This window comes from Pseudophryne corroboree, chromosome 1, assembly GCF_028390025.1.
Source record: "Pseudophryne corroboree isolate aPseCor3 chromosome 1, aPseCor3.hap2, whole genome shotgun sequence".
NCBI lineage: Eukaryota > Metazoa > Chordata > Amphibia > Anura > Myobatrachidae > Pseudophryne > Pseudophryne corroboree.
In genome coordinates this window covers 1225910048-1225935130 of record NC_086444.1, presented here as the reverse complement: position 1 = coordinate 1225935130, position 25083 = coordinate 1225910048, and the positions used below count along the sequence as shown (strand labels likewise).

Genomic DNA, 25083 nt, shown 5'->3' with positions numbered 1-25083 from the left:
CTGATACTGGTGAGTGAGGAGCCTGAAGGTGTCACTAACGTGTCTGTGTGACACTCACCTGTACCGCGTGTTCCTTGAAGAACCTGAGGGCGTGTGCAAAGACCACCACCGCCTGCACCTTCTTCCCATTCACGGCTTCCAGCTCGGTCTTCATGGTGAGGTCCTGAGAGACAGATCATTACTAGAGACGCCTCTTCCCTCCGCCGTTATACAGAGATTATCCTCCGGCTATAGTGACACGTATAACAAACTATAGGTCTCTAATGGACACCCAACCTCAGCTGTGCAAGTAGACACGTTCTATAGAATCTGCTGAAGAACCACAGGTTACTTACTATATGCCTGTGTTATAGATATATAATAATGTAGATATTTTGGGACAATCCTTATAAAACAGGGGTTGTTTAACACTTTAGGGGCATCTGTGATTTGAAGACCCTCCCCCCCACCCCCCTCCGTACTGTCCCACCTAGGACCCGGCTGCGGCTCTTACGCTGGTGCTGTGAATTTTCATCTTGAATTTCTCGAAGTATAGCCAGTCTCGGGCCTCCTCAGGGTCCAGGTCGTGGTAGAAGTCCCTGGCTGTGTAGCCAAAGCTGTGGAAGGCTTTCTCTGGGGTCAGCAGCAAACTTGTGGGGGTTTTCTGGTGGGCCACTCCTGGGTCCCCTCCTTCCCATTTCCTATGGAGGAATATCCGAGAGCTCCGTCATACTGTCACAGTGTCACAGGGCAACACACTGTCACAGGATGTCACTGTGCCACACTGCCTCCAGACGTCACACTATCACAATGCCTCAGGACAGCATACTGTCACAGTGCCACCAGACAGCATACTGTCACACTGCCACCGGATGTCACACTGCCACAGGACGTCACACTATCATACTGCCTCCGGACAGCATACTGTCACACTGCCACAGGGCAACACACTGTCACACTGCCACCGGACGTCACTGTGCCACACTGCCTTCAGGCGTCACACTATCACATTGCCTCAGGACAGCATACTGTCACAGTGCCACCGGACAGCGTACTGTCACACTGCCACCGGATGTCACACTGCCACAGGACGTCACACTATCACATTGCCTCAGGACAGCATACTGTCACACTGCCACCGGACATCACACTGTCACATTGCCACCAGGCAGCATACTGTCACACTGCCACCGGATGTCACACTGCCACAGGACGTCACACTATCACATTGCCTCAGGACAGCATACTGTCACACTGCCACCGGACATCACACTGTCACACTGCCACCGAACGTCACACTGCCACAGGACGTCACACTGTCACACTGCCTCCAGACGTCACACTATAACATTGCCTCAGTACAGCATACTGTCACACTGCCACAGGGCAACACACTGTCACACTGCCACCGGACAGCATACTGTCACACTGCCACCCGACAGTATACTGTCACACTGCCACCGGACATCACATTGTCACACTGCCACCAGACATCACACTGTCACACCGCCACCGAACAGCATACTATCACACTGCCACTGGACATCACACTGTCACACTGCCACCGGACATCACACTGTCACACTGCCACCGGACATCACACTGTCACACTGCCACCGGACATCACACTGTCACACCGCCACCGAACAGCATACTGTCACACTGCCACCGGACATCACACTGTCACACTGCCACCGAACATCATACTGTCACACCGCCACCAGACATCACATTGTCACACCGCCACCGAACAGCATACTGTCACACTGCCACCGGACGTCACACTGTCACACTACCACTCCGCCACCGGACATCACACTGTCACACCGCCACCGAACAGCATACTGTCACACTGCCACCGGATGTCACAGTGTCACACTGCAACTGGACAGCAAACTGTCACCGGACAGCACACTGTCACACTGCCACCTGACATCACACTGTCACACTGCTACCAGACATCACACTGTCACACTGCCACCGGACGTCACACTGCCTCCAGATATCACACTGTCACACTGCCACCAGACATCACACTGTCACACCGCCACCGAACAGCATACTATCACACTGCCACTGGACATCACACTGTCACACTGCCACCGGACATCACACTGTCACACTGCCACCGGACATCACACTGTCACACCGCCACTGAACAGCATACTGTCACACTGCCACCGGACATCACACTGTCACACTGCCACCGAACATCATACTGTCACACCGCCACCAGACATCACATTGTCACACCGCCACCGAACAGCATACTGTCACACTGCCACCGGACGTCACACTGTCACCGAACATCATACTGTCACACCGCCACCAGACATCACATTGTCACACCGCCACCGAACAGCATACTGTCACACTGCCACCGGACGTCACACTGTCACACTACCACTCCGCCACCGGACATCACACTGTCACACCGCCACCGAACAGCATACTGTCACACTGCCACCGGATGTCACAGTGTCACACTGCAACTGGACAGCAAACTGTCACCGGACAGCACACTGTCACACTGCCACCTGACATCACACTGTCACACTGCTACCAGACATCACACTCTCACACTGCCACCGGACGTCACACTGCCTCCAGATATCACACTGTCACACTGCCACCAGACATCACACTGTCACACCGCCACCGAACAGCATACTATCACACTGCCACTGGACATCACACTGTCACACTGCCACCGGACATCACACTGCCACCAGACAACACAATCAAAATGCCACCGAACATCATACTGTCACACCGCCACCAGACATCACACTGTCACACCGCCACCGAACAGCATACTGTCACACTGCCCCCAGACGTCACACTGCTACACTGCCACCAGACGTCACAGTGTCACACTGCAACTGGACAGCACACTGTCACCGGACAGCACACTGTCACACTGCCATCTGACATCACACTGTCACACTGCCACCGGACGTCACACTGTCACGCTGCCTCCAGATATCACACTGTCGCACTGCCACCAGACAACACAATCACAATGCCACCGGACATCACACTGTCACACTGCCATCGGACGTCACACTGTCACACTGCCACCGGACATCACACTGTCACACTGCCATCGGACGTCACACTGTCACCGGACATCACACTGTCACACTGCCACCGGACGTCACACTGTCACATGACGTCACACTGTCACACTGCCACCGGACATCACACTGTCACACTGCCATTGGACATCACACTGTCACACTGCCACCGGACATCACACTGTCACACTGTCACCGGACGTGACACTGTTACACTGCCATTGGACATCACACTGTCACACTGCCACCGGACATCACACTGTCACACTGCCACCGGACATCACACTGTCACACTGCCACCGGACGTCACACTGTCACACTGTCACACTGCCACCGGACTTCACACTGCCACCGGACATCACACTGTCACACTGCCACCGGACGTCACACTGTCACACTGCCACCGGACATCACACTGTCACACTGCCACCGGACGTCACACTGTCACACTGCCACCGGACATCACACTGTCACACTGCTGATTGGCTGGTACTTTATCTCAGTGAAATGTATCACTTTTCAAGGCTTAGTACATCTGGTATATATCATAGAAGTAAAAAGTTCTTCCTATGAATTATTTGTGGGTTAGTTTATATCCAGGGCACTATCTGTGTGGAGTCTGCATGTCCTCCCTGCACTTGTTTGGGCTTACTCCAGGTGCTCTGGTTTCTTTTAACAGTCATGCGTAACATGGCAAGTGCCACATAAATAAGTAATAATAATAATCTGACCAATCAGATCTCTGCTGTCATTCTCTGACACGTCTGAGAACATGTGAGGTAAGAGCCTGTGTGCAGGGCCCCTCATCTTCCCTGTGATAGGAGGGGCAGCACGGGGGGGAGGGGTGGGGTGTGCTTGGTGAATGAATATTCTCTCATTCCTCCATGTGTGCGATGCGGCCTGTACGTGTCTGGTATTGCTACCAGAGAGCAGCCGGAACGTGTATAGATAAGGCCTAGCCCTGTGCTTGGCGTGAGGAACCTATAAATAACTGGAAACACTCCGTGGCTGGTGGGAGCCTCATTCCTCACACAGCGTAGCTGTAACCGATACCTCCCCGGGGTCCCTGGATCGTGCACGGGATTAGCGCGGCCCCTCACGCCTGGCTGCCAGTCAGCAGAGGAACATCCTGTGGTACAATGCGGGGGGGGGGAAAGAGGTGAAGCCAAAATGCATTCCAAAATTCCCAGGTTGCTAGGAGACCGTCTGAACCTGAATTTCGTTAGTGGAGGCGCCGGCGCTAGCGCGGGGCGGAGACTGAGCCTGATTCCATTTTATACGCTAACCGGATGGTGGGGGAACCACGCATGCACAAGCAGAGCCGAAACCAGAAGACTGGGCGCCCCCGGCAAAGTGAATGACTCCCCCCGGGAGATAAAATTGCTTTTCTAGCTTTAATTTGATTCTGACCTCCGAGGGGGTCTATGTACTAAAGCCTTGGAGAGAGTTAAAGTGGACGGAGATAAAGTACCAGCCAATCAGCTCATGACATTTTTCAAGCTTTGGGTTTCATTTATCAAGCAGTGATAACATTCGTTGTGAGGAATAAAACTCGTTGCGTATGATATCTGGCGCCCCAGACCGATTTTCCGCAGCCTCCCGGCCTGAAGAGTAGGCAAGTCTGTTAGTACATAGACCCCCAAATCCATTTTCTCCACCACTTTTGCTCAGTTGATAACATGGCAAGATCCCGTAATCTCTCCCTCCCAAACACACAGTCACCGGGGCTGCTGCTCTTCACTATCCCCTGACTCATTCCTACAGTTACACAGACCTATACATAGGGGGGGGGGATTCAATAGACCTGATCTCTGCTCTGTGATTTTTCAGAGGTCTGCGATCAGTTAGCCACCGCCCAGACAAAGTGAAAACCCGCCCCGTGCAAGTCTGCGCACGCCGTGTGAAAATCTGTGCGAACGCCGGTCAGCTGCAAATCCGTTCACAACTCACTCACCATCCAATGATTTTTCCAGTGTGTGCAGTGTGTGTGTAGCCCAGGACTTACTCCTACAGCGCCATACACACAGGCTGGTCGGGGCCGGAGCTGACGTCACACACCCGCCCTGACAACGCTTGGGAACGCCTGCGTTATTCCTGACACTCCCAGTAAACGGCCAGTTACCACCTACAAGCGCTTCCTGTCACTCAGCCTGCGTTCGCCTGGAGATAAAAAAATATTGCTGGATTCTTTCGCAGTTTGGCCTTGCGCCTGCGCACTACTATCCGTACGCATGCGCAGTCAATCGATAGTCGCCCGTCTTGAGAATTCGCACGACAGCCATCAGGTCTGAATCGGGCCCATTGTCAGGAAGTGCGCTCCCGCGTCCCTTGCTATTCAAATATAAAATGCCTGCGCGGTAATTCTATAGTGCGCCACTTGGGGGAACTACATAGAAAAGAGGGGAAATCACCTTGAAGCTGCCTACGGCCAGCACGGCGCCAACCTCTACTTACAGCACAGTGCACAAGACCCGCTCTGCTCATGTGCTGAGTGGCCGCTCACAGTGCCCCTTGACATGCTGTGTTTGGGGGGTGGCGCGGAGGCTGCGACTGGAACCGTTTTGGAGGTGTGCCGAGCCCAGGGTCTGCTTCATCGGATGCAGACTTCCTGGTTCTGCTGACCAGTTCCGACAACCAGTATGAGTAAGCTTCATCCTAAGCGATGGTGATCGTAGATGCTGGCACGAGGCGTCTATTTCCTACAGCCTCCTGCAGCTCTGTCTTCCTCTCCCTTCCCCCAGTACTGCTCTGCCAGCTCTATCTTCCTCTCCCTTCCCCCAGTACTGCTCTGCCAGCTCTGTCTTCCTCTCCCTTCCCCCAGTACTGCTCTGCCAGCTCTGTCTTCCTCTCCCTTCCCCCAGTACTGCTCTGCCAGCTCTGTCTTCCTCTCCCTTCTCCCAGTACTGCTGTGCCAGCTCTGTCTTCCTCTCCCTTCCCCCAGTACTGCTCTGCCAGCTCTGTATTCCTCTCCCTTCCCCCAGTACTGCTCTGCCAGCTCACTATTCCTCTCCTTTCCTCAGTACTGCTCTGCCAGCTCTGTCTTCCTCTCCCTTCCCCCAGTACTGCTCTGCCACTTCAGACTTATTCTACCTTCCTCCAGTACTGCTCTGCTAGCTCTGTCTTCCTCTCCCTTCCCCCAGAATTGCTCTGCCACTTCAGACTTCTTCTACCTTCCTCCAGTACTGCTCTGCCAGCTCTGTATTCCTCTCCCTTCCCCCCAGTACTGCTCTGCCAGCTCTGTCTTCCTCTCCCTTCCCCCAGTACTGCTCTGCCAGCTCTGTCTTCCTCTCCCTTCCCCCAGTACTGCTCTGCCAGCTTTGTCTTCCTCTCCCTTCCCCCAGTACTGCTCTGCCAGCTCTGTCTTCCTCTCCCTTCCCCCAGTACTGCTCTGCCAGCTCTGTCTTCCTCTCCCTTCCCCAATACTGCTCTGCCAGCTCTGTATTCCTCTCCCTTCCCCCAGTACTGCTCTGCCAGCTCTGTATTCCTCTCCCTTCCCCCAGTACTGCTCTGCCAGCTCACTATTCCTCTCCTTTCCTCAGTACTGCTCTGCCAGCTCTGTCTTCCTCTCCCTTCCCCCAGAATTGCTCTGCCACTTCAGACTTCTTCTACCTTCCTCCAGTACTGCTCTGCCAGCTCTGTATTCCTCTCCCTTCCCCCCAGTACTGCTCTGCCAGTTCTGTCTTCCTCTCCCTTCCCCCAGTACTGCTCTGCCAGCTCTGTCTTCTTCTCCCTTCCCCCAGTACTGCTCTGCCAGCTCTGTCTTCCTCTCCCTTCCCCCAGTACTGCTCTGCCAGCTCTGTCTTCCTCTCCCTTCCCCCAGAATTGCTCTGCCAGCTCTGTATTCCTCTCCCTTCCCCCCAGTACTGCTCTGCCAGTTCAGACTTCTTCACCCTTCCTCCAGTACTGCTCTGCCAGCTCTGTATTCCTCTCCCTTCCCCCCAGTACTGCTCTGCCAGCTCTGTCTTCCTCTCCCTTCCCCCAATACTGCTCTGCCAGCTTTGTCTTCCTCTCCCTTTCCCCAGTACTGCTCTGCCAGCTCTGTCTTCCTCTCCCTTCCCCCAGTACTGCTCTGCCAGTTAAGACTTCTTCGCCCTTCCTCCAGTACTGCTCTGCCAGCTCTGTATTCCTCTCCCTTCCCCCCAGTACTGCTCTGCCAGCTCTGTCTTCCTCTCCCTTCCCCCAATACTGCTCTGCCAGCTTTGTCTTCCTCTCCCTTTCCCCAATACTGCTCTATCAGCTCTGTCTTCCTCTCCCTCCCCCCAGTACTGCTCTGCCAGCTCTGTCTTCCTCTTCCTTCCCCCAGTACTGCTCTGCCAGCTCTGTCTTCCTCTCCTTTTCCCCACTACTGCTCTGTCAGCTCTGTCTTCCTCTCCCTCCCCCCAGTACTGCTCTGCTAGCTCTGTCTTCCTCTCCCTTCCCCCAGTACTGCTGCGCCAGCTCTGTCTTCCTCTCCCTTCCCCCAGTACTGCTCTGCCAGCTCAGACTTCTTCACCCTTCCTCCAGTACTGCTCTGCCAGCTCTGTCTTCCACTCCCTTCCCCCCAGTACTGCTCTGCCAGCTCTGTCTTTCTCTCCTTTCCACAGTACTGCTCTGCCAGCTCTGTCTTCCTCTCCCTTTCCCCAGTACTGCTCTGCCAGCTCTGTCTACCTCTCCCTTCCCCCAGTACTGCTCTGCCAGTTTAGACTTCTTCACCCTTCCTCCAGTACTGCTCTGCCAGCTCTGTATTCCTCTCCCTTCCCCCCAGTACTGCTCTACCAGCTCTGTCTTTCTCTCCTTTCCCACAGTACTGCTCTGCCAGCTCTGTCTTCCTCTCCCTTCCTCCAGTACTGCTCTGCCAGTTCTGTCTTCCTCTCCCTTCCCCCAATACTGCTCTGCCAGCTTTGTCTTCCTCTCCCTTTCCCCAATACTGCTCTGTCAGCTCTGTCTTCCTCTCTCTTCCCCCAGTACTGCTCTGCCAGCTCTGTCTTCCTCTCCCTTCCCCCAGAACTGCTCTGCCACTTCAGACTTACTTCTTCTCCCTTCCTCCAGTACTGCTCTGCCAGCTCTGTATTCCTCTCCCTTCCCCCCAGTACTGCTCTGCCAGCTCTGTCTTTCTCTCCTTTCCCACAGTACTGCTCTGCCAGCTCTGTCTTCCTCTCCCTTCCCCCAGTACTGCTCTGCCAGCTCTGTCTTCCTCTCCCTTCCCCCCACTACTGCTCTGCCAGCTCTGTCTTCCTCTCCCTTCCCCTAATATTGCTCTGCCAGCTTTGTCTTCCTCTCCCTTCCCCCAATACTGCTCTGCCAGCTTTGTCTTCCTCTCCCTTTCCCCAATACTGCTCTGTCAGCTCTGTCTTCCTCTCCCTTCCCCCAATACTGCTCTGCCAGCTTTGTCTTCCTCTCCCTTTCCCCAGTACTGCTCTGCCAGCTCTGTCTTCCTCTCCCTTCCCCCAGTACTGCTCTGCCAGCTCTGTATTCCTCTCCCTTCCCCCCAGTACTGCTCTGCCAGCTCTGTCTTCCTCTCCCTTCCCCCAATACTGCTCTGCCAGCTTTGTCTTCCTCTCCCTTTCCCCAATACTGCTCTGTCAGCTCTGTCTTCCTCTCCCTCCCCCCAGTACTGCTCTGCCAGCTCTGTCTTCCTCTTCCTTCCCCCAGTACTGCTCTGCCAGCTCTGTCTTCCTCTCCTTTTCCCCACTACTGCTCTGCTAGCTCTGTCTTCCTCTCCCTTCCAACAGTACTGCTCTGCCAGCTCTGTCTTCCTCTCCCTTCCCCCAGTACTGCTGTGCCAGCTCTGTCTTCCTCTCCCTTCCCCCAGTACTGCTCTGCCAGCTCAGACTTCTTCACCCTTCCTCCAGTACTGCTCTGCCAGCTCTGTCTTCCACTCCCTTCCCCCCAGTACTGCTCTGCCAGCTCTGTCTTTCTCTCCTTTCCACAGTACTGCTCTGCCAGCTCTGTCTTCCTCTCCCTTTCCCAAGTACTGCTCTGCCAGCTCTGTCTACCTCTCCCTTCCCCCAGTACTGCTCTGCCAGTTCAGACTTCTTCACCCTTCCTCCAGTACTGCTCTGCCAGCTCTGTATTCCTCTCCCTTCCCCCCAGTACTGCTCTACCAGCTCTGTCTTTCTCTCCTTTCCCACAGTACTGCTTTGCCAGCTCTGTCTTCCTCTCCCTTCCTCCAGTACTGCTCTGCCAGCTCTGTCTTCCTCTCCCTTCCCCCAATACTGCTCTGCCAGCTTTGTCTTCCTCTCCCTTTCCCCAATACTGCTCTGTCAGCTCTGTCTTCCTCTCCCTTCCCCCAGTACTGCTCTGCCAGCTCTGTCTTCCTCTCCCTTCCCCCAGAACTGCTCTGCCACTTCAGACTTCTTCTCCCTTCCTCCAGTACTGCTCTGCCAGCTCTGTATTCCTCTCCCTTCCCCCCAGTACTGCTCTGCCAGCTCTGTCTTTCTCTCCTTTCCCACAGTACTGCTCTGCCAGCTCTGTCTTCCTCTCCCTTCCCCCAGTACTGCTCTGCCAGCTCTGTCTTCCTCTCCCTTCCCCCCACTACTGCTCTGCCAGCTCTGTCTTCCTCTCCCTTCCCCTAATACTGCTCTGCCAGCTTTGTCTTCCTCTCCCTTCCCCCAATACTGCTCTGCCAGCTTTGTCTTCCTCTCCCTTTCCCCAATACTGCTCTGTCAGCTCTGTCTTCCTCTCCCTTCCCCCAGTACTGCTCTGCCAGCTCTGTCTTCCTCTCCCTTCCCCAGTACTGCTCTGCCACTTCAGACTTCTTCTCCCTTCCTCCAGTACTGCTCTGCCAGCTCTGTATTCCTCTCCCTTCCCCCCAGTACTGCTCTGCCAGCTCTGTCTTTCTCTCCTTTCCCACAGTACTGCTCTGCCAGCTCTGTCTTCCTCTCCCTTCCCCCAGTACTGCTCTACCAGCTCTGTCTTCCTCTCCCTACCCCCCACTACTGCTCTGCCAGCTCTGTCTTCCTCTCCCTTCCCCCAATACTGCTCTGCCAGCTCTGTCTTCCTCTCCCTTCCCCCAGTACTGCTCTGCCAGCTCTATCTTCCTCTCCCTTCCCCCAGTACTGCTCTGCCAGCTCTGTCTTCCTCTCCCTTCCCCCCAATACTGCTCTGCCAGCTCTGTCTTCCTCTCCCTTCCCCCAGAATTGCTCTGCCACTTCAGACTTCTTCTCCCTTCCTCCAGTACTGCTCTGCCAGCTCTGTCTTCCTCTACCTTCCCCCAGTACTGCTCTGCCAGCTCTGTCTTCCTCTCCCTTACCCCAATACTGATCTGCCAGCTCTATCTTCCTCTCCCTTCCCCCAGTACTGCTCTGCCAGCTCTGTCTTCCTCTCCCTTCCTCCAGTACTGCTCTGCCAGCTCTGTCTTCCTCTTCCTCTCCCTTCCCCCAGTACTGCTCTGCCAGCTCTGTCTTCCTCTCCCTTCCCCCAGTACTGCTCTGCCAGCTCTGTCTTCCTCTCCCTCTCCTCAGTACTGCTCTGCCTGCTCACTATTCCTCTCCCTTTCCCCAGTACTGCTCTGCCAGCTCTGTCTTCCTCTCCCTTCCCCCAGTACTGCTCTGCCAGCTCTGTCTTCCTCTCCCTTCCCCCAGTACTGCTCTGCCAGCTCTGTCTTCCTCTCCCTTCCCCCAATACTGCTCTGCCAGCTTTGTCTTCCTCTCCCTTCCCCCAATACTGATCTGCCAGCTCTATCTTCCTCTCCCTTCCCCCAGTACTGCTCTGCCAGCTGTCTTCCTCTCCCTTCCCCCAGTACTGCTCTGCCAGCTCTGTCATCCTCTCCCTTCCCCCAGTACCGCTCTGCCAGCTCTGTCTTCCTCTCCCTTCCCCCAATACTGCTCTGCCAGCTTTGTCTTCCTCTCCCTTTCCCCAGTACTGCTCTGCCAGCTTTGTCTTCCTCTCCCTTTCCCCCAATACTGCTCTGCCAGCTCTGTCTTCCTCTCCCTTCCCCCAGTACTGCTGTGCCAGCTCTGTCTTCCTCTCCCTTCCTCCAGTACTGCTCTGCCAGCTCTGTCTTCCTCTCCCTTCCCCCAATACTGCTCTGTCAGCTCTGTCTTCCTCTCCCTTCCTCCAGTACTGCTCTGCCAGCTCTGTATTCCTCTCCCTTCCCCCCAGTACTGCTCTGCCAGCTCTGTCTCTCTCTCCTTTCCCACAGTATTGCTCTTCCTGCTCTGTCTTCCTCTCCCTTCCCCAGTACTGCTCTGCCAGCTCTGTCTTCCTCTCCCTTCCCCCACTACTGCTCTGCCAGCTCTGTCTTCCTCTCCCTTCCCCCACTACTGCTCTGTCAGCTCTGTCTTCCTCTCCCTTCCCCCAGTACTGCTCTGCCAGCTGTCTTCCTCTCCATTCCCCCAGTACTGCTCTGCCAGCTCTGTCTTCCTCTCCCTTCCCCCAGTACTGCTCTGCCAGCTCTGTTTTTCTTTTCTCTCCCTTTCCCCAGTACTGCTCTGCCAGCTATGTCTTCCTCTCCCTTCCCACAGTACTGATCTGCCAGCTCTCCCTTCCTCTCCCTTCCCCCAGTACTGCTCTGCCAGCTCTGTCTTCCTCTCCCTTCCCCCCAGTACTGCTCTGCCAGCTCTGTCTTCCTCTCCCTTCCCCCAGTACTGCTCTGCCAGCTCTGTCTTCCTCTCCCTTCCCCCAGAACTGCTCTGCCACTTCAGACTTCTTCTCCCTTCCTCCAGTACTGCTCTGCCAGCTCTGTATTCCTCTCCCTTCCCCCCAGTACTGCTCTGCCAGCTCTGTCTTTCTCTCCTTTCCCACAGTACTGCTCTGCCAGCTCTGTCTTCCTCTCCCTTCCCCCAGTACTGCTCTGCCAGCTCTGTCTTCCTCTCCCTTCCCCCCACTACTGCTCTGCCAGCTCTGTCTTCCTCTCCCTTCCCCTAATACTGCTCTGCCAGCTTTGTCTTCCTCTCCCTTCCCCCAATACTCCTCTGCCAGCTTTGTCTTCCTCTCCCTTTCCCCAATACTGCTCTGTCAGCTCTGTCTTCCTCTCCCTTCCCCCAGTACTGCTCTGCCAGCTCTGTCTTCCTCTCCCTTCCCCAGTACTGCTCTGCCACTTCAGACTTCTTCTCCCTTCCTCCAGTACTGCTCTGCCAGCTCTGTATTCCTCTCCCTTCCCCCCAGTACTGCTCTGCCAGCTCTGTCTTTCTCTCCTTTCCCACAGTACTGCTCTGCCAGCTCTGTCTTCCTCTCCCTTCCCCCAGTACTGCTCTACCAGCTCTGTCTTCCTCTCCCTACCCCCCACTACTGCTCTGCCAGCTCTGTCTTCCTCTCCCTTCCCCCAATACTGCTCTGCCAGCTCTGTCTTCCTCTCCCTTCCCCCAGTACTGCTCTGCCAGCTCTATCTTCCTCTCCCTTCCCCCAGTACTGCTCTGCCAGCTCTGTCTTCCTCTCCCTTCCCCCCAATACTGCTCTGCCAGCTCTGTCTTCCTCTCCCTTCCCCCAGAATTGCTCTGCCACTTCAGACTTCTTCTCCCTTCCTCCAGTACTGCTCTGCCAGCTCTGTCTTCCTCTACCTTCCCCCAGTACTGCTCTGCCAGCTCTGTCTTCCTCTCCCTTACCCCAATACTGATCTGCCAGCTCTATCTTCCTCTCCCTTCCCCCAGTACTGCTCTGCCAGCTCTGTCTTCCTCTCCCTTCCTCCAGTACTGCTCTGCCAGCTCTGTCTTCCTCTTCCTCTCCCTTCCCCCAGTACTGCTCTGCCAGCTCTGTCTTCCTCTCCCTTCCCCCAGTACTGCTCTGCCAGCTCTGTCTTCCTCTCCCTCTCCTCAGTACTGCTCTGCCTGCTCACTATTCCTCTCCCTTTCCCCAGTACTGCTCTGCCAGCTCTGTCTTCCTCTCCCTTCCCCCAGTACTGCTCTGCCAGCTCTGTCTTCCTCTCCCTTCCCCCAGTACTGCTCTGCCAGCTCTGTCTTCCTCTCCCTTCCCCCAATACTGCTCTGCCAGCTTTGTCTTCCTCTCCCTTCCCCCAATACTGATCTGCCAGCTCTATCTTCCTCTCCCTTCCCCCAGTACTGCTCTGCCAGCTGTCTTCCTCTCCCTTCCCCCAGTACTGCTCTGCCAGCTCTGTCATCCTCTCCCTTCCCCCAGTACCGCTCTGCCAGCTCTGTCTTCCTCTCCCTTCCCCCAATACTGCTCTGCCAGCTTTGTCTTCCTCTCCCTTTCCCCAGTACTGCTCTGCCAGCTTTGTCTTCCTCTCCCTTTCCCCCAATACTGCTCTGCCAGCTCTGTCTTCCTCTCCCTTCCCCCAGTACTGCTGTGCCAGCTCTGTCTTCCTCTCCCTTCCTCCAGTACTGCTCTGCCAGCTCTGTCTTCCTCTCCCTTCCCCCAATACTGCTCTGTCAGCTCTGTCTTCCTCTCCCTTCCTCCAGTACTGCTCTGCCAGCTCTGTATTCCTCTCCCTTCCCCCCAGTACTGCTCTGCCAGCTCTGTCTCTCTCTCCTTTCCCACAGTATTGCTCTTCCTGCTCTGTCTTCCTCTCCCTTCCCCAGTACTGCTCTGCCAGCTCTGTCTTCCTCTCCCTTCCCCCACTACTGCTCTGCCAGCTCTGTCTTCCTCTCCCTTCCCCCACTACTGCTCTGTCAGCTCTGTCTTCCTCTCCCTTCCCCCAGTACTGCTCTGCCAGCTGTCTTCCTCTCCATTCCCCCAGTACTGCTCTGCCAGCTCTGTCTTCCTCTCCCTTCCCCCAGTACTGCTCTGCCAGCTGTTTTTCTTTTCTCTCCCTTTCCCCAGTACTGCTCTGCCAGCTATGTCTTCCTCTCCCTTCCCCCAGTACTGCTGTGCCAGCTCTGTCTTCCTCTCCCTTCCCCCAGTACTGCTCTACCAGTTCAGACTTCTTCATCCTTCCCCCAGTACTGCTCTGCCAGCTCACTATTCCTCTCCCTTTCCTCAGTACTGCTCTGCCAGCTCGGTCTTCCTCTCCCTTCCCCCAATACTGCTCTGCCAGCTTTGTCTTCCTCTCCCTTTCCCCAATACTGCTCTGCCAGCTCTGTCGTCCTCTCCCTTCCCCCAGTACTGCTCTGCCAGCTCTGTCTTCTCCCTTTCCCCAGTACTGCTCTGCCAGCTCTGTCTTCCTCTCCCTTCCCCCCAGTACTGTCTTTCTCTCCCTTCCTCCAGTACTGCTCTGCCAGCTCTGTCTTCCTCTCCCTTCCCCCCAGTACTGCTCTGCCAGCTCTGTCTTCCTCTCCCTTCCCCCAGTACTGCTCTGCCAGCTCTGTCTACCTCTCCCTTCCCCCAGTACTGATCTGCCAGCTCTGTCTTCCTCTCCCTTCCCCCAGTACTGCTCTGCCAGCTCTGTCTTCCTCTCCCTTCCCCCAGTACTGCTCTGCCAGCTCTGTCTTCCTCTCCCTTCCACCATTACTGCTCTGCCAGCTCTGTCTTCCTCTCCCTTCCCCCCAGTACTGCTCTGCCAGCTCTGTCTTCCTCTCCCTTCCCCCAGTACTGCTCTGCCAGCTCTGTCTTCTTCTCCCTTTCCCCAGTACTGATCTGCCAGCTCTGTCTTCCTTTCCCTTCCCACAGTACTGATCTGCCAGCTCTCCCTTCCTCTCCCTTCCCACAGTACTGCTCAGCCAGCTCTGTCTTCCTCTCCCTTCCCCCACTACTGCTCTGCCAGCTCTGTCTTCCTCTCCCTTTCCCCAGTACTGATCTGCCAGCTCTGTCTTCCTCTCCCTTCCACCATCACTGCTCTGCCAACTCAGTCTTCTTCTCCCTTCCCCCAGTACTGCTCTGCCAGCTCTGTCTTCCTCTCCCTTTCTCCAGTACTGCTCTGCCAGCTCCATCTTCCTCTCCCTTTCCCCAGTACTGATCTGCCAGCTCTGTCTTCCTCTCCCTTCCACCATTACTGCTCTGCCAACTCAGTCTTCTTCTCCCTTCCCCCAGTACTGCTCTGCCAGCTCTGTCTTCCTCTCCCTTTCTCCAGTACTGCTCTGCCAGCTCCGTCTTCCTCTCCCTTTCCCCAGTACTGATCTGCCAGCTCTGTCTTCCTCTCCCTTCCACCAGTACTGCTCTGCCAGCTCTGTCTTCCTCTCCCTTTCCCCAGTACTGATTTGCCAGCTCTGTCTTCCTCTCCCTTCCACCATTACTGCTCTTCCAACTCAGTCTTCTTCTCCCTTCCCCCAGTACTGCTCTGCCAGCTCTGTCTTCCTCTCCCTTCCCCCAGTACTGCTCTGCCAGCTCTGTCTTCCTCTCCCTTTCCCCAGTACTGATTTGCCAGCTCTGTCTTCCTCTCCCTTCCACCATTACTGCTCTGCCAACTCAGTCTTCTTCTCCCTTCCCCCAGTACTGCTCTGCCAGCTCTGTCTTCCTCTCCCTTTCTCCAGTACTGCTCTGCCAGCTCCGTCTTCCTCTCCCTTTCCCCAGTACTGATCTGCCAGCTCTGTCTTCCTCTCCCTTCCACCATTACTGCTCTGCCAACTCAGTCTTCTTCTCCCTTCCCCCAGTACTGCTCTGCCAGCTCTGTCTTCCTCTCCCTTTCTCCAGTACTGCTCTGCCAGCTCCGTCTTCCTCTCCCTTTCCCCAGTATGTGTTGGTAGATTGTGGCACAGTAGCCTGTGTGCCTATACCCTGGAACCCTGGGCTGTAGGTCACACCTTTTTCATGCAAACAGTGTTGCAATTATAACACACTTTCTCAGCTTTGCCCTGTCACCGAGCAATGATCACTCCCAGTGGGGAGCGAGGTATTTTGTGCCACCTTACTGTAAGCCAGGAGGGTATGCTACAGCCAGGCTGGTGAGTATGACATGGGCCACAGATCAGGAGAATGAGAACACACCCTGGCTGTGATAATTCTTTCCACAACTCACCGCATCATGTGAATGGCTTCTGGGTCCTTGGCGAAACTGAAGGCATAGCCGCTAGACGTGGTCCCAAAGTCAATCGCAACAACCACAAAGAACCGAGAGGTCCTGGCCGGCCGGTGCTCGCTTCTCTGAACACAAGGGAAAGACAACAGATGTAAATGTCTTACTGAACGTGGGAACCAGGAATACCCCTGATCTTTACTGTAAGTCCTCTGCAGTGTGATTCATGTTAGGTGGGAGGAGCTTCTCTGGCTGAGCAGGCAGAGGTTGAGTGACAGCTTTGCAGAGTTTATGCACAGAAATACGCTGTGTGGATTGGGTGATTCATGCAGAGGGGCGGAGCCAACGATTCCACAGCAACTGAAATCTTTGCTGTTTCAGCTTTTATACCTGTTGCCAATCCTATCTGGTCACTGTCCTAAAGATGTGGGAGGGGCTTCTGCTGTCTGTAATGGTGTGGGAGATGTGATACTGTGCTTTGTAATAGAGCTGCAGTGGAATGTCAGGGTAGCACTGAACAGTGTACTTTACCTGATGACTTATGATTCATGTCTGAACATCTCAAGGACTTAGGGCAGTGGTTTCCAAACTTTTTTGAATCACGGCGCCCTAGAATATTAGATTTTTTTTCACGGCACCCCTAGGCCAAACATTTCTTAGAGAAATTTAGAAAAAAATGTTACATTAAATAGATCGTGTTTATATGTCATCCTTAGGGTCAGTTGTGTGGTGAGGGACAAGATTTGCTTCTGTTTGGCCACATATTTTATGACTGGCAGCCACCAGCACTGGTTTTGCCTATTATATTGACCATGAATAATTTGAATTGGTCCTGGACCACCAACCCAAGGCACCCCTGTAAGTGTCCCGAGGCACCCCAGGGAGCCACGGCACACAGTTTGGGAACCTCTGACTTAGGGGATCATTCTGAGATGATCGTAGCTGTGCTAAATTTACGATCATTCACACTGACATGCGGGGGGACGCCCAGGACAGGGCTATCCCACCCCGCATGTCAGTGCGGCCCCACCCCGCAGAAGTGCAAAGGCATCGCACAGCGGTGATGCCTTTGCACTTCAAGAATAGCTCCCGACCAGCGCAGCTTTAGCGTAGCGGCTGTGTGTGACGTCGCGCAGCCGCTGTGGCCTGCCCCTTGTTTGGTCTGGCCACGCACGCGTTGGCCGGACCGCGCCCACGATGGCAGTCATAAATTAAGACAGAAGTCCAGGAGCAGAGCATTCTGTCCATCGTGGAAAGGGTCACGTTGGGAGGAATGTTAGTGCCGGTCCTTTGTGATGCCTTTTCAATAAATCTTGTTCTGTTTCACAAAATGTTCCTTGTTTACATGTTTGCTGGTGGAATGTAGCCCAGACCATAACCCCACCACACAGCGATATGTATAACCAGTCATTGTCCCTGCTTTATTCATAGACTGTACTTGCTGCAAAATGTGAGTTTACAAATACAGGGGCTGACCAAGAGTCCGTGAGTAAAGCCGCTCCAAAGACACACGTATACCTGGGAGGAGGCATATATCTACTGTAGCTGGTGTTCAACCAGTGTGACACACACTCTGACACCCATTTCTGATTGGCTGAGTGCGACCTGATCCCTCCCAATCATACTCTACTGCCATCTGGTCATAATATTCAGTTCCTTTCTGCAATCCGTATACTGCAGGGAAGCAGATCCATATTTGTTTTGTTTCTGAAGGGAAAGTCAGTGGATGTTTTGTATTTATTTGAACTTAATTAGTACTAAAATGACACAGAGAAACTGTTTTATGTACATTCAGCTTCATTATAGTACTATATTGTGTCCAAATTGGCTACTGGAACTTTAGCACTTAATATTATCACTGTCACACACATTACCTGGCATAAACCAGCTCCTTATATTATACGAATGTTTACCCTAATAATATAATTTTATCCTGGTCGGAGCCTGGCACATATACTGTCATTTTATCCTGGAGGGAAACTGGCACATATACTGTCATTATCTCCTGGTGGGAACCTGGCGCCTATACTGTCATTATCTCCTGGTGGGAACCTGGCACATATACTGTCATTATCTCCTGGAGGGAACCTGGCACATATACTGTCATTATCTCCTGGTGGGAACCTGGCACATATACTGTCATTATCTCCTGGAAGGAACCTGGCACATATACTGTCATTATCTCCTGGAAGGAACCTGGCACATATACTGTCATTATCTCCTGGAAGGAACCTGGCACATATACTGTCATTATCTCCTGAAGGGAACCTGGCACATATACTGTCATTATCTCCTGGAAGGAACCTGGCACATATACTGTCATTATCTCCTGAAGGGAACCTGGCACATATACTGTCATTATCTCCTGGAAGGAACCTGGCACATATACTGTCATTATCTCCTGGTGGGAACCTGGCACATATACTGTCATTATCTCCTGGTGTGAACCTGGCACATATACTGTCATTATCTCCTGGAAGGAACCTGGCACATATACTGTCATAATCTCCTGGTGGGAACCTGGCCATATACTGTCATTATCTCCTGGAGGGAACCTGGCACATATACTGTCATTATCTCCTGGAGGGAACCTGGCACATATACTGTCATTATCTCCTGGAGGGAACCTGGCACATATACTGTCATTATCTCCTGGTGGGAACCTGGCCATATACTGTCATTATCTCCTGGAGGGAACCTGGCACATATACTGTCATTATCTCCTGGAGGGAACCTGGCACATATACTGTCATTATCTCCTGGTGGGAACCTGGCACATATACTGTCATTATCTCCTGGAGGGAACCTGGCACATATACTGTCATTATCTCCTGGAGGGAACCTGGCACATATACTGTCATTATCTCCTGGAGGGAACCTGGCACATATACTGTCATTATCTCCTGGAGGGAACCTGGCACATATACTGTCATTATCTCCTGAAGGGAACCTGGCACATATACTGTCATTATCTCCTGGCAGGAACCTGGCACATATACTGTCATTATCTCCTGGCAGGAACCTGGCACATATACTGTCATTATCTCCTGGAGGGAGCCTGGCACATATACTGTCATTATCTCCTGGAAGGAACCTGGCACATATACTGTCATTATCTCCTGGAGGGAACCTGGCACATATACTGTCATTATCTCCTGAAGGGAACCTGGCACATATACTGTCATTATCTCCTGGAAGGAACCTGGCACATATACTGTCATTATCTCCTGAAGGGAACCTGGCACATATACTGTCATTATCTCCTGGCAGGAACCTGGCACATATACTGTCATTATCTCCTGAAGGGAACCTGGCACATATACTGTCATTATCTCCTGGTGTGAACCTGGCACATATACTGTCATTATCTCCTGAAGGGAACCTGGCACATATACTGTCATTATCTCCTGGTGTGAACCTGGCACATATACTGTCATTATCTCCTGGAGGGAGCCTGGCACATATACTGTCATTATCTCCTGGAGGGAACCTGGCACATATACTGTCATTATCTCCTGGTGGGAACCTGGCCACATACTGTCATTATCTCCTGGAGGGAGCCTGGCACATATACTGACATTATCTCCTGAAGGGAACCTGGCACATATACTGTCATTATCTCCTGGAGGGAACCTGGCACATATACTGTCATTATCTCCTGGTGTGAACCTGACACATATACTGTCATTATCTCCTGGTGTGAACCTGGCAATATACTGTCATTATCTCCTGGAAGGAGCCTGGCACATATACTGTCATTATCTCCTGGAAGGAGCCTGGCACATATACTGTCATTATCTCCTGGAGGGAACCTGGCACATATACTGTCATTATCTCCTGGAAGGAGCCAGGCACATATACTGTCATTATCTCCTGGAGGGAGCCTGGCACATATACTGTCATTATCTCCTGAAGGGAACCTGGCACATATACTGTCATTATCTCCTGGCAGGAACCTGGCACATATACTGTCATTATCTCCTGAAGGGAACCTGGCACATATACTGTCATTATCTCCTGGTGTGAACCTGGCACATATACTGTCATTATCTCCTGAAGGGAACCTGGCACATATACTGTCATTATCTCCTGGAGAGAACCTGGCACATATACTGTCATTATCTCCTGGAGGGAGCCTGGCACATATACTGTCATTATCTCCTGGAGGGAACCTGGCACATATACTGTCATTATCTCCTGGTGGGAACCTGGCCATATACTGTCATTATCTCCTGGAGGGAGCCTGGCACATATACTGTCATTATCTCCTGGTGTGAACCTGGCACATATACTGTCATTATCTCCAGGAGGGAGCCTGGCACATATACTGTCATTATCTCCTGGAAGGAACCTGGCACATTTGCTGTCATGATCTCCTGGAGGGAACCTGGCACATATACTGTCATTATCTCCAGGAGGGAACCTTTCACATATACTGTCATTATCTCCTGGGGGGCACCTGGCACATATACTGTCATTATCTCCTGGAGGGAGCCTGGCACATATACTGTCATTATCTCCTGGTGGAAACCTGGCACATATACTGTCATTATCTCCTGGCGGGAACCTGGCCATATACTGTCATTATCTCCTGGAGGGAACCTGGCACATATACTGTCATTATCTCCTGGTGGGAACCTGGCACATATACTGTCATTATCTCCTGGAGGGAACCTGGCACATATACTGTCATTATCTCCTGGTGGGAACCTGGCACATATACTGTCATTATCTCCTGGAAGGAACCTGGCACATATACTGTCATTATCTCCTGGAAGGAACCTGGCACATATACTGTCATTATCTCCTGAAGGGAACCTGGCACATATACTGTCATTATCTCCTGGAAGGAACCTGGCACATATACTGTCATTATCTTCTGAAGGGAACCTGGCACATATACTGTCATTATCTCCTGGTGTGAACCTGGCACATATACTGTCATTATCTCCTGGAAGGAACCTGGCACATATACTGTCATTATCTCCTGGTGGGAACCTGGCCATATACTGTCATTATCTCCTGGAGGGAACCTGGCACATATACTGTCATTATCTCCTGAAGGGAACCTGGCACATATACTGTCATTATCTCCTGGCAGGAACCTGGCACATATACTGTCATTATCTCCTGGCAGGAACCTGGCACATATACTGTCATTATCTCCTGGAGGGAGCCTGGCACATATACTGTCATTATCTCCTGGAAGGAACCTGGCACATATACTGTCATTATCTCCTGGAGGGAACCTGGCACATATACTGTCATTATCTCCTGAAGGGAACCTGGCACATATACTGTCATTATCTCCTGGAAGGAACCTGGCACATATACTGTCATTATCTCCTGAAGGGAACCTGGCACATATACTGTCATTATCTCCTGGCAGGAACCTGGCACATATACTGTCATTATCTCCTGAAGGGAACCTGGCACATATACTGTCATTATCTCCTGGTGTGAACCTGGCACATATACTGTCATTATCTCCTGAAGGGAACCTGGCACATATACTGTCATAATCTCCTGGTGTGAACCTGGCACATATACTGTCATTATCTCCTGGAGGGAGCCTGGCACATATACTGTCATTATCTCCTGGAGGGAACCTGGCACATATACTGTCATTATCTCCTGGTGGGAACCTGGCCATATACTGTCATTATCTCCTGGAGGGAGCCTGGCACATATACTGACATTATCTCCTGAAGGGAACCTGGCACATATACTGTCATTATCTCCTGGAGGGAACCTGGCACATATACTGTCATTATCTCCTGGTGTGAACCTGACACATATACTGTCATTATCTCCTGGTGTGAACCTGGCACATATACTGTCATTATCTCCTGAAGGGAACCTGGCACATATACTGTCATTATCTCCTGGCAGGAACCTGGCACATATACTGTCATTATCTCCTGAAGGGAACCTGGCACATATACTGTCATTATCTCCTGGTGTGAACCTGGCACATATACTGTCATTATCTCCTGAAGGGAACCTGGCACATATACTGTCATTATCTCCTGGAGAGAACCTGGCACATATACTGTCATTATCTCCTGGAGGGAGCCTGGCACATATACTGTCATATCTCCTGGAGGGAACCTGGCACATATACTGTCATTATCTCCTGGTGGGAACCTGGCCATATACTGTCATTATCTCCTGGAGGGAGCCTGGCACATATACTGTCATTATCTCCTGGTGTGAACCTGGCACATATACTGTCATTATCTCCTGGAGGGAACCTGGCACATATACTGTCATTATCTCCTGGAAGGAACCTGGCACATTTGCTGTCATGATCTCCTGGAGGGAACCTGGCACATATACTGTCATTATCTCCAGGAGGGAACCTTTCACATATACTGTCATTATCTCCTGGGGGGCACCTGGCACATATACTGTCATTATCTCCTGGAGGGAGCCTGGCACATATACTGTCATTATCTCCTGGTGGGAACCTGGCACATATACTGTCATTATCTCCTGGCGGGAACCTGGCCATATACTGTCATTATCTCCTGGAGGGAACCTGACACATATACTGTCATTATCTCCTGGTGGGAACCTGGCACATATACTGTCATTATCTCCTGGAGGGAACCTGGCACATATACTGTCATTATCTCCTGGTGGGAACCTGACACATATACTGTCATTATCTCCTGGAGGGAGCCTGGCACATATACTGTCATTATCTCCTGGTGGGAACCTGGCACATATACTGGCATTATCTCCTGGCGGGAACCTGACACATATACTGTCATTATCTTCTGGTGGGAACCTGGCACATATACTGTCATTATCTCCTGGAGGGAACCTGGCACATATACTGTCATTATCTCTTGGAGGGAACCTTTCACATATACTGTATCTCCTGGCGGGAACCTGTCCATATACTGTCATTATCTCCTGGAGGGAACCTGGCACATATACTGTCATTATCTCTTGGCGGGAACCTGGCACATATACTGTCATTATCTCCTGGCAGGAACCTGGCACATATACTGTCATTATCTCCTGGTGGGAACCTGGCACATATACTGTCATTATCTCCTGGAGGGAACCTGGCACATATACTGTCATTATCTCCTGGCAGGAACCTGGCACATATACTGTCATTATCTCCTGGTGGGAACCTGGCACATATACTGTCATTATCTCCTGGAGGGAACCTGGCACATATACTGTCATTATCTCCTGGCAGGAACCTGGCACATATACTGTCATTATCTCCTGGCAGGAACCTGGCACATACACTGTCATTATCTCCTGGCAGGAACCTGGCACATATACTGTCATTATCCTGGCAGGAACCTGGCACATATACTGTCATTATCTCCTGGAGGGAACCTGGCACATATACTGTCATTATCTCCTGGAGGGAACCTGGCACATATACTGTCATTATCTCCTGGAGGGAGCCAGGCACATATACTGTCATTATCTCCTGGAGGGAACCTGGCACATATACTGTCATTATCTCCTGGTCGGAACCTGGCACATATACTGTCATTATCTCCTGGTGGGAACCTGGCACATATATTGTCATTATCTCCTGGTCGGAACCTGGCACATATACTGTCATTATCTCCTGGTGGGAACCTGGCACATATATTGTCATTATCTCCTGGAGGGAACCTGGCACATATACTGTCATTATCTCCTGGTGGGAACCTGGCGCCTATACTGTCATTATCTCCTGGAGGGAACCTGGCACATATACTGTCATTATCTCCTGGAGGGAACCTGGCGCATATACTGTCATTATCTCCTGGAGGGAACCTGGCGCTTATACTGTCATTATCTCCTGGAAGGAACCTGGCACATATACTGTCATTATCTCCTGGTGGGAACCTGGCACTTATACTGTCATTATCTCCTGGAGGGAACCTGGCACATATACTGTCATTATCTCCTGGAAGGAACCTGGCACATATACTGTCATTATCTCCTGGTGGGAACCTGGCACATATACTGTCATTATCTCCTGGAGGGAGCCTGGCACATATACTGTCATTATCTCCTGGAGGGAACCTGGCACATATACTGTCATTATCTCCTGGCAGGAACCTGGCACATATACTGTCATTATCTCCTGGAGGGAGCCTGGCACATCTACTGTCATTATCTGCTGGCAGGAACCTGGCACATATACTGTCATTATCTCCTGGCAGGAACCTGGCACATATACTGTCATTATCTCCTGGAGGGAGCCTGGCACATATACTGTCATTATCTCCTGGAAGGAACCTGGCACATATACTGTCATTATCTCCTGGTCGGAACCTGGCACATATACTGTCATTATCTCCTGGTGTGAACCTGGCACATATACTGTCATTATCTCCTGGCAGGAACCTGGCACATATACTGTCATTATCTCCTGGCGGGAACCTGGCACATATACTGTCATTATCTCCTGGTGTGAACCTGGCACATATACTGTCATTATCTCCTGAAGGGAACCTGGCACATATACTGTCATTATCTCCTGGAGGGAGCCTGGCACATATACTATCATTATCTCCTGGAGGGAACCTGGCACATATACTGGCATTATCTCCTGGTGGGAACCTGGCACATATACTGGCATTATCTCCTGGATGGAACCTTGCACATATACTGTCATTATCTCCTGGCAGTAACCTGGCACATATACTGTCATTATCTCCTGGCAGGAAACTGGCAGATATACTGTCATTATCTCCTGGCAGGAACCTGGCACATATACTGTCATTATCTCCTGGAGGGAGCCTGGCACATATACTGTCATTATCTCCTGGTGGGAACCTGGCACATATACTGTCATTATCTCCTGGAGGGAGCCTGGCACATATACTGTCATTATCTCCTGGAGGGAACCTGGCACATATACTGTCATTATCTCCTGGAGGGAACCTGGCACATATACTGGCATTATCTCCTGGAGGGAACCTGGCACATATACTGTCATTATCTCCTGGAGGGAACCTGGCACATATACTGTCATTATCTCCTGGTGGGAACCTGGCACATATACTGGCATTATCTCCTGGAGGGAACCTGGCACATATACTGGCATTATCTCCTGGAGGGAACCTGGCACATATACTGTCATTATCTCCTGGAGGGAACCTGGCACATATACTGTTATTATCTCCTGGTGGGAACCTGGCACATATACTGGCATTATCTCCTGGTGGGAACCTGGCACATATACTGTCATTATCTCCTGGCAGGAACCTGGCACATATACTGTCATTATCTCCTGGA

General features: G+C 52.3%; 1 protein-coding gene across 2 annotated transcripts in view; it reads right to left on the bottom strand.

Annotated features, from left to right (window-relative positions):
* The window catches only part of HSPA12B (heat shock protein family A (Hsp70) member 12B), a 188355-nt gene that overhangs the window by 85357 nt on the left and 77915 nt on the right, over window positions 1–25083 (bottom strand). For both annotated transcript variants that reach the window (XM_063925359.1, XM_063925358.1), the window contains exons 4-6: window positions 15823–15947; window positions 494–680; window positions 59–163 (exon numbers count right to left, since the gene is read on the bottom strand). In XM_063925359.1, coding sequence (XP_063781429.1) covers window positions 59–163; window positions 494–680; window positions 15823–15947 — 417 coding nt within the window. The remainder of the gene's footprint in view (window positions 1–58; window positions 164–493; window positions 681–15822; window positions 15948–25083) is intronic.